At 31.5% G+C, this 8,105-nt stretch overlaps 1 protein-coding gene across 1 annotated transcript; it reads right to left on the bottom strand.

Annotated features, from left to right (window-relative positions):
- Positions 1-248: 248 nt before the first annotated feature.
- LOC128173480 (brevican core protein-like) lies at positions 249-7,223 on the bottom strand. Its single transcript, XM_052839181.1, has 4 exons — positions 6,908-7,223; positions 2,467-2,546; positions 1,975-2,065; positions 249-858 (listed from the first exon to the last, which is right to left on the bottom strand). The coding sequence occupies exons 1-4, from the start codon at positions 7,209-7,211 to the stop codon at positions 623-625; spliced, it is 711 nt and encodes a 236-aa protein (XP_052695141.1). The 5' UTR covers positions 7,212-7,223; the 3' UTR covers positions 249-622.
- Between the last annotated feature and the right edge of the window lie 882 nt (positions 7,224-8,105).

Here is an 8,105-nt window from a genome sequence, read left to right as displayed (position 1 = left end):
ATTCGCCCAATCAAAGTTGTGTTAAAGAGAAATAATTTGAGACACTGGAATTCGCCACGACCTAAATTCGCCTCATGATAACAACGACGGCGAAAGAGGCAATAATAATAAAAAATGTGAATATATCCCTGTATGCAGTTATATCATAATAAATCCAGTAACAAAAAAATACTTCATCATGAAAATATATATTGTAAAATATTTAATTAAACAAATTTTTTTTCACATGAAATTAAACACATTGGAAACATTTGTGATTTGTTATATAATAAATTGTACTTTTAAAGTAAAAATGTGAGCGAGTCGAATCAGAACCCTTCCCCCCACATCGACAGGTATAACACAAAAGCCACATTTTATTGAATTTGTCATTATAGTTTTAGGCCCCCTTTTAATATAATAGCCAAATTGTTTTTTGTTTGTGGTCATGTATTGATAGGGACATAACCCCTTTTGTATGACGTATAATTGACACATTTCTGGAATCCAAACATTCTTAATAATAATGATGTATAACCAACTTATTGCTTTGAATTAGCTTATTATGCTATTGTGATATTAAGGACGAGACAGTTCACGACCAAAATTTTTAAGAAAAAAACCACAATTAAACTATTAAAACTCATCGTTCGCAAATAAAACTCGCTTGGAAATAACAAGGCCGATCATTCCATTGGCCATCGTAGAACATGTCGACACAGTCAATGGGCTTGCTTATAGCATCCTTATTGTCTGGGTTATTGAAGTCCCAATTTACATAGATAAAGGGTGTGTTCGATGTTTCCCAAGTAAAATTTCCCTCTGTCTCTCTATCGTTCCCGCCGGTCCAGGCTGTACAATCATATTTGTTTGTGCAATCTAAAAGTAATAACAAAGATTAAACTAGTAGAGAGAAAAATATAACAATATCAAATATAGACATTTCTTCTCATTTTATCAATCTTCAGTTAATGGTTGACGTAGTCCTCATTCCATGCCTTTCATATTCTTATCGCATGATTCAGGAAACAAATCATATGACTGAAGTTAAAAAGGAAAAAACTCCTGTTCACATTGTTTCCCAAATTTTTAAATCAGGTGTAGGTGGCCAAAAAAGGCATGTTGTAAATTTTATTTTTATTTTTTTGGTTTTTTTTTGTTTTTAAGGGAGAGGCTGCTCATGTTTATTATTTTTATTGTCACGATTAATATATTAATCTTATTTTGTTTTTGGTTTATTTTGTTGGATAGAAAGAAGAAAAATTCTGAATGTTTTCTATGGTAAAAAGGTTAACTAGACTTCTAATAAAATTATTTAAAAAAAACTCAAGTTGAACAAATTGATTTTAAATATTATTTGAAAATATTTTGTACATGTATTGAATAAAAATATGAGATTTATTTGTTTAAACTGACAGTCATGAAGCTACAGAACCGAAATATCCTTAGGTTTTAAAAGATAACTGCTCCAAACCATTTGTTACAATGTAGCATCTGAAGTTTTCAACTGCACTTAAAAACGACGACTGTAACAAATGGTTTTTTTCCTTCTGTAAACATGCACATATGCTAAGACGAAAAAAGGTTCCGCAAAGGGTGTGATACGGATCCGTACCAACCCTAGAGGGCTGATTGCCTGTATAAGCACCGGAGGCCGATACGATTTTTGTGATGCCATCTGTGTTACATATGCAAAAAACCTGTATTTATTACTATGTAATAAATTATTTTATTTCCCATCAAAATTTTATTCTTTGTTGCAAAGATAGATAGATAGATAGATAGATAGATAGATAGATAGATAGATAGATAGATAGATAGATAGATAGATATGCCCTTTCTGATATATTTCATTTTATCAAATCAAATTTACAACATGACTACTCATGTTGTATATTTGATTTGATAAAATGAAATATATCAGAAATGATAGATAGATAGATAGATAGATAGATAGATAGATAGATAGATAGATAGATAGATATCCAAACATACATATGTCCTTCGATACAGTTTGCTTAATCCAGTCATTCTCCTCTGCGTCGTGAATTTCAACAAGGTAGGCTCCGCACTTATGACATATTGCCTGAAAAAAATATTTTTTTGTTCTGTGAATGACCAATTTAATGAAAGTTATGAAATGTAAATCTTTTCCTACGTTAAGAATTTCTATATGTAAGGTTGCGCTGGATTAACACTCTATTTTTACGTAATCAATTCAATTGTTTGTAATAAAAAAAAATGTCGATCTGTTAGTCAGAAAAAGAATAATTGTGTACAGTACAAAATAAACAGTAATTCCAAATCTACAACGCGTGGTTTTTTTTTTTTTGTTTTTTTTTTTTACATAATACTGTCTTTTTTCGGGTAATTCTCTTACCGATTTTCATGATAATTTTTATTTCTATGTTTTCAGAATTGTTCTGAATATATATGTGTCCTACACTTTACTTTCAGTTTCATCGTCTCTATACGTTTATGACATACCATCGCCTCAGGTTGAGAAAGTTTAGTCAAATTCAACATGTAGTCATGTCCACCATATGTTATCCAACCTTCAACACATTCTGTTTAGAAAGAGATACAACATCATAATGCTAAGAATTCGAAAAGAAAAGTTTTTGCATCATTAAAATAAACTCGTTTGTTATTAAATTAGAATAATTACACATGGCCAATTACCCATCTAACTATCGATAAATAATGTCATATTTAACATTAATCAATAAAATTCTGCTACATATATATAAATAAAAGTTTAACAAGGCCGAGTACAGAACGAGTACGCACGCTTTCGCGCAGCGTTTCATTTGTATTGTGACGTCATCTTTTTGCTTGGTTGACGCCATGGCGTGATAGTTTCAACTGCAGATATTCAGCGAAAATTGTTGAAAATATCTCGTTTGATGCGTAAAAATAATGTTATATTGTGGAATAAACTTAAATGTCTCGAAGTACAAGGTATATTTGGGCTCGGGTCGAAAACGTGAAGAGGGTTCAGCAAGCCTAGCCCTCTGTCACGTTTTCTTAACCCGCCTAAATATAGCTTAATTCATACATTTCAAGACTGTAACCATGTATTTTATATTAATGACCCTTAAAATGTGATGTTATATATTTATTATTACTTAAATATGTCTGAATGTTTTAATAATACTATATAGATCACCTTTTTCGCCTTTGTCAGATAAAAAATAGCCATTATCTGACAAATCTGGGAAATTGGGCATACAAAAATCAACTTTGATAAGACCCCTGGAACAAACCAGGAGGTAAAATGTTTTTTTTATTTGACCATTTGATGCCCTTTAGCAATAACTTTAATATGTAGAACAGAAAAAGAAATCCCTAGGGCAGAAGTTTTGAAAAAATGTAAAAAATATGCAAAATTGATACATTTCAAGCAAAATCCCATAGGGTCCTATGTTAAAGATTTACAAACTTTGAAATGACCCCCTAAACAAACGGTGTGGTAAATGTCTTATTTTTTAATCTTAAAATGATAATTATATCGGTAGAAATTCATGTAAAAAGTTTCATTAAAAAATCTAGGGCAGAACAAATTAGACCCAGCCTCGTTAAGTGTATTAATTAAAAAAAAAGAAGACAGGGTATTAATCACAGCCACATGCTTTATATAGCAGTACATGTTATTTAGGACCAAATATGAGAGAGAGAGAGAGAGAGAGAGAGAGAGAGAGAGAGAGAGAGAGATTGTATGTTTTGACTGTTATCTTGTTGTCAGTGTTAAACCATTATAATAATGATAAATAAGAATAATAAACAAAACAGGTGTACAAATGAAATGGAATATGTTTTTATCTGTTATCAAGAACCCGAAGCTTTAAAAGAAACCAGCGCCTTTATGCTGCGTTTGATTATCTAAAAAAATTATATTTGGAATTTTCAAACCTTATGAATTTCTATTTTCATCCTTATTAAAATTAATATTTTTAATATATTATGAAGCGAATTGATATATATTGGATTATATATATATATATATATATATATATATATATATATATATATATATATATATATATATATATATATATATATATATATATATGTGTGTGTGTGTGTGTGTGTGTGTGTGTGTGTGTTAAAGTATTTGGCAGCAATAAAAGGGACATAAACCAAATTCAAATGACTAAAGACATAAGAAGCCCGCAATTTTATAGCTCAACATTTTGTAAATATTGCTTTGATGAAAGGAAGGAATTTTTTTTTTGTTATTTTAATACCTACGGTAAATGAATTGTTTCATATGTTGATTGTGAAATTTGTATGAAGGTCAGACTACTGCTAACTACTATTTAAAAAAAAAAACAAAACAAAACAAAACAAACAAACAAAACATGCACTGCCTTCAATGTAGAATTTAAGGCTCAGCGATTAATCAGACTATAACAAAAATATAATATCCCTTTGGTTCAGCATTTTTTTTACAATATTTTAAGAATGTTAACATGTTTATAATACCAATGTTTTTTTTTTTCTTTAAAGTATAGTTGTGGTCGTTTCAGTCATTTCCTGCATATCTTTTACAATTCAATGCTACTGAATGCGATTTTTATGATATGCATTGAGGTTTAAATGCAATGCTTTGAGATTTGTTCGACATGCAATAAAAATTGAAGTAAAGGGGTTAATGGTCAGCTATGAGATTTGAACAAAAGCGTCTCTGAATACCAAAAAAAAAATTACAAACATTCGAAGTAAAATGCATTTGAAGCGAATTAAAATCATTTGGTATGCTATGATATACTATATTATGATATGACGGGTAAAATTATATGCTATTGTATGAGATTCCAATGTTATTGTTTGAGATTACAATGCTGTGGTATTTATGGACTTGTTATGTGTACGACGTAACTAAGGCGTGACGTCAGATGGCGCGAAGTGTGCTTGGACTCTCTCTCGCGGGCTCCCTGATCGAGGACGGACGTGTCCCTGTGCATGGCGATGGCTATTGCGAACTAACGTGAATGAACCCATGTTTCATGTATATTTGTATGTTGTCTGCCTGGTAATAAATACTATAATGCTATGCTATGCGATATGAATGCTATGCTTTGGTGTATGTTGTAAAAGATATGTTTGAATTAACTGTTTACATTAAAACTGTGATAAATCTAGAACCATACAGGTCAAAACCGTGATCTAGTACAAAAGGTATGTCGTACATTCATTCAGTGCGTGTTTATCTCTCATTTAAAAATGTTTTCCTGACATGTGGTGATAACGAACAGCGATCAAAATTAGAAGTTAAAAGGAAGTGTACACGGGGGCAGAGCAAATACGGAACTCAAAAAATATAAGAGGAAAGATCATGTGCCTTGGAGGAGTGAGGATCCTCTGCTGACCGGTCACACCCGTCGTGTGCTCTTTGTCATAATCGAGAAGACGGGGAAAAAAATCAGTAGGTATTTTATTTATGTAATGGGATATGACTAATTACCTTAATTCTATGTGTCAGTTTTTAAAGATTGTGTACAGCATTCCATGAATGAAAACAAAAAAAACAAGGGGCAAAGGTCAGAGATATATCAAGGGGTAATTGAAACTGTTAACTAATAAAACGGGACCTTTGAAGTTAAATCTTTTATAAGACTCAGGTGACCAAGGGGATCATTTATATTCATAACGATAACTTACATGGCATTAGGAATGTAGTCAACAGGGTGCGACATTACCGATGGACCGATTGCCCGGGGCAGGTAAAATTTCACTTTGGGCAAGTGCTATAAACGTACATGTCCGATCGCACAAGTGAAAATTTAAATAGAAATATTTATTGAAAAATATTTTGTAAACGTAATTATAAATTTTTCTTATACAACTTTGCATTCGGTGACTTGGGAAGGCCTCAGTGGTCACTGAAGAGAAGTTGGGTTGTGTTAGCGTTTATATAAATATCATCAAACACAATTCTACCTTTGCTAGTTGAAATAAATTATGCCCTCATTTGTGATTTTATCAATTATTTTCATAAAACTGTAAATTAAGATGCAGTTTAGTCTGATTTACTTGTGCTAACAATTAATTAAATCAAACATATTTGGCGTACGACGTATCCTGATTATGAAACGTGTCGGTAGCAACAATCGTATTGAACGTTTGTGATTTAATACGGAAGAAGCATGCATTGAAAATTTACTATGATCTTTTCATAAAAGTTGATGAGGTTCGATTGAAAATCGGCAAAACGAGTTTACAGTATAATCGACACAAACACTGGCACTAACTGCAAAGGGATCTTTTTCACCGATGTTTCAACCAACAACTAAACTTAACAAATAGAACGTATTTACTCATTACATTTGTACATCTCATCATTTTAAAGTGACATAGAGGTCAAATGGGCTCGGTGTAATTTTATGATATGTAATATTGTAAAACATTTGACATACAAGTACACACACTTTTTCTTTCATCAAACGAAATTGTTCTTAATATTATCTTCAAAAGATTGAAATGATTATAGTTTGTGGTCATATAATATACTACCCCCCCCCCCCCCCCCCACACACACACACACACGGAATAGGAATTTCAAGATTTGAGAAAAAAAATTAGGCATGTAAGATTGGAGTTATATGTAAACACCCCCCCCCCCCCCACACACACACACACACACACGCACACACAGATTAGGATTTTCATGATTTGGGGAATTCTTGTAAAGATTTCTGATGATTACTCTAGCCCCCCTTTAAATTTGCTTCTGACGCCACTACTAAGCTAAATATTTATGTTAAGTTATTGTTTCTGGGTTTTTGTTATAAATAAAAAGATCATCGCATTTATTTTTAATTCAAAATAGATCACATTCATTTTATCCGATGCTTTGATTTATAAGAATTAAAGTTTAATACATCAAATAAAAAAATACATTTAAAACAGATCAAATTGAGCTCACCGCTTGGTGATGTATAATACACCCATCCATCCTCGATGAAAGACGCATTCCGATCAAGGCAAAAGTCAAAAACACGACATCTCTTTGTTAACCGTTGGTACCCAAAACATGTACAGAAAGGTCCGCAAAAAGCTAAGCAGGCCAAAACTGAATCTGCTTTGTATTCTTCTGCGTTAAAAGATGCGATAAATTTACCAGTATACCGCGGTTGTTGCGTATAGTGGTTTGCAATAACGTCTGATCTAATCACGACGATTAGCATCCACAAGCAAATAAACATTGAACTCATGGGTAATGAAATCATGTTTCAGGAACGTCTCCGCCGCAATATATGTATACTATAAAATTAGGTGTAGGCCTCCTGTTAGCTATTAACCGATGTGCGTGATTTCGCAATTCCAATACACATATATTCACTGCAAGTTAATTTAATATTCAAGCATATTAGAAATCAATAAACATTCTCTTAACCATTGCTGCTTATGTTTATAATTAGTTCACAAAGAATAAATCATAATGATGAATGAGTTTCTATTTGCTCAAAGATTTCTTAAGTGCTTAATATCATTTTTAGACTGTAAATTGCTCATTTATACTTCCTTCAAGTACCTGGATGGATAGATAGATAGATAGATAGATAGATAGATAGATAGATAGATAGATAGATAGATAGATAGATAGATAGATCACAAAATGAACCTTTCCATCCACTTCCACATGAATGCACTGAAAAATCACTAAAGGTTTTACACTCTTATTGAGATTTTCTTAATAATAAAAAGAATACAAAATGACTAAAATCCTTTCAATATGAAATGAAGTTAATGAATGACAATGACACTAAATAGATAAAAGGCATTAAGTTTTCATTGACAATTTTAATAAATATTCCAGTCTGAATTTCCTCTATCAGTTTTAAAATCCCTACCCATTTTTGATTTAATAATAAAAAAAAAGAACGAGGATAATACTAAAACATTTGTAGTACTAAAGTAATTATATTGACCTTATTCAGCTGGCATATAATCTATATGAGATTAATGATTTTGATATATGGTATCTTTTATCGTTTTAAGCATTTCTTAATATTTTTGTAGTATGTGCCATACGACTATTCAAATGAAAAAAGTTAGATAAAGCCAACAGAAAATATGCAAAATTGTAATATGTTTTACGGTGCTACCGTTCTCGCGAGCGC

The sequence above is a fragment of the Crassostrea angulata genome, chromosome 2 (genome assembly GCF_025612915.1).
Source record: "Crassostrea angulata isolate pt1a10 chromosome 2, ASM2561291v2, whole genome shotgun sequence".
Classification (NCBI taxonomy): Eukaryota; Metazoa; Mollusca; class Bivalvia; order Ostreida; family Ostreidae; genus Magallana; species Magallana angulata.
This window is presented reverse-complemented; position numbering and strand designations above follow the sequence as displayed.

What these genes read in the sequence shown, in the direction of transcription:
- LOC128173480 (XM_052839181.1), bottom strand. Translation starts at nt 7,211, where the DNA reads ATGATTTCATTACCCATGAGTTCAATGTTTATTTGCTTGTGGATGCTA. An exon ending in TTTCTCAACCTGAGGCGATG is followed by an intron (nt 2,066 to 2,466) that starts GTATGTCATAAA and finishes TATTTTTTTCAG; the next exon opens with GCAATATGTCATAAGTGCGG. An exon ending in AACTGTATCGAAGGACATAT is followed by an intron (nt 859 to 1,974) that starts GTATGTTTGGAT and finishes TATTACTTTTAG; the next exon opens with ATTGCACAAACAAATATGAT.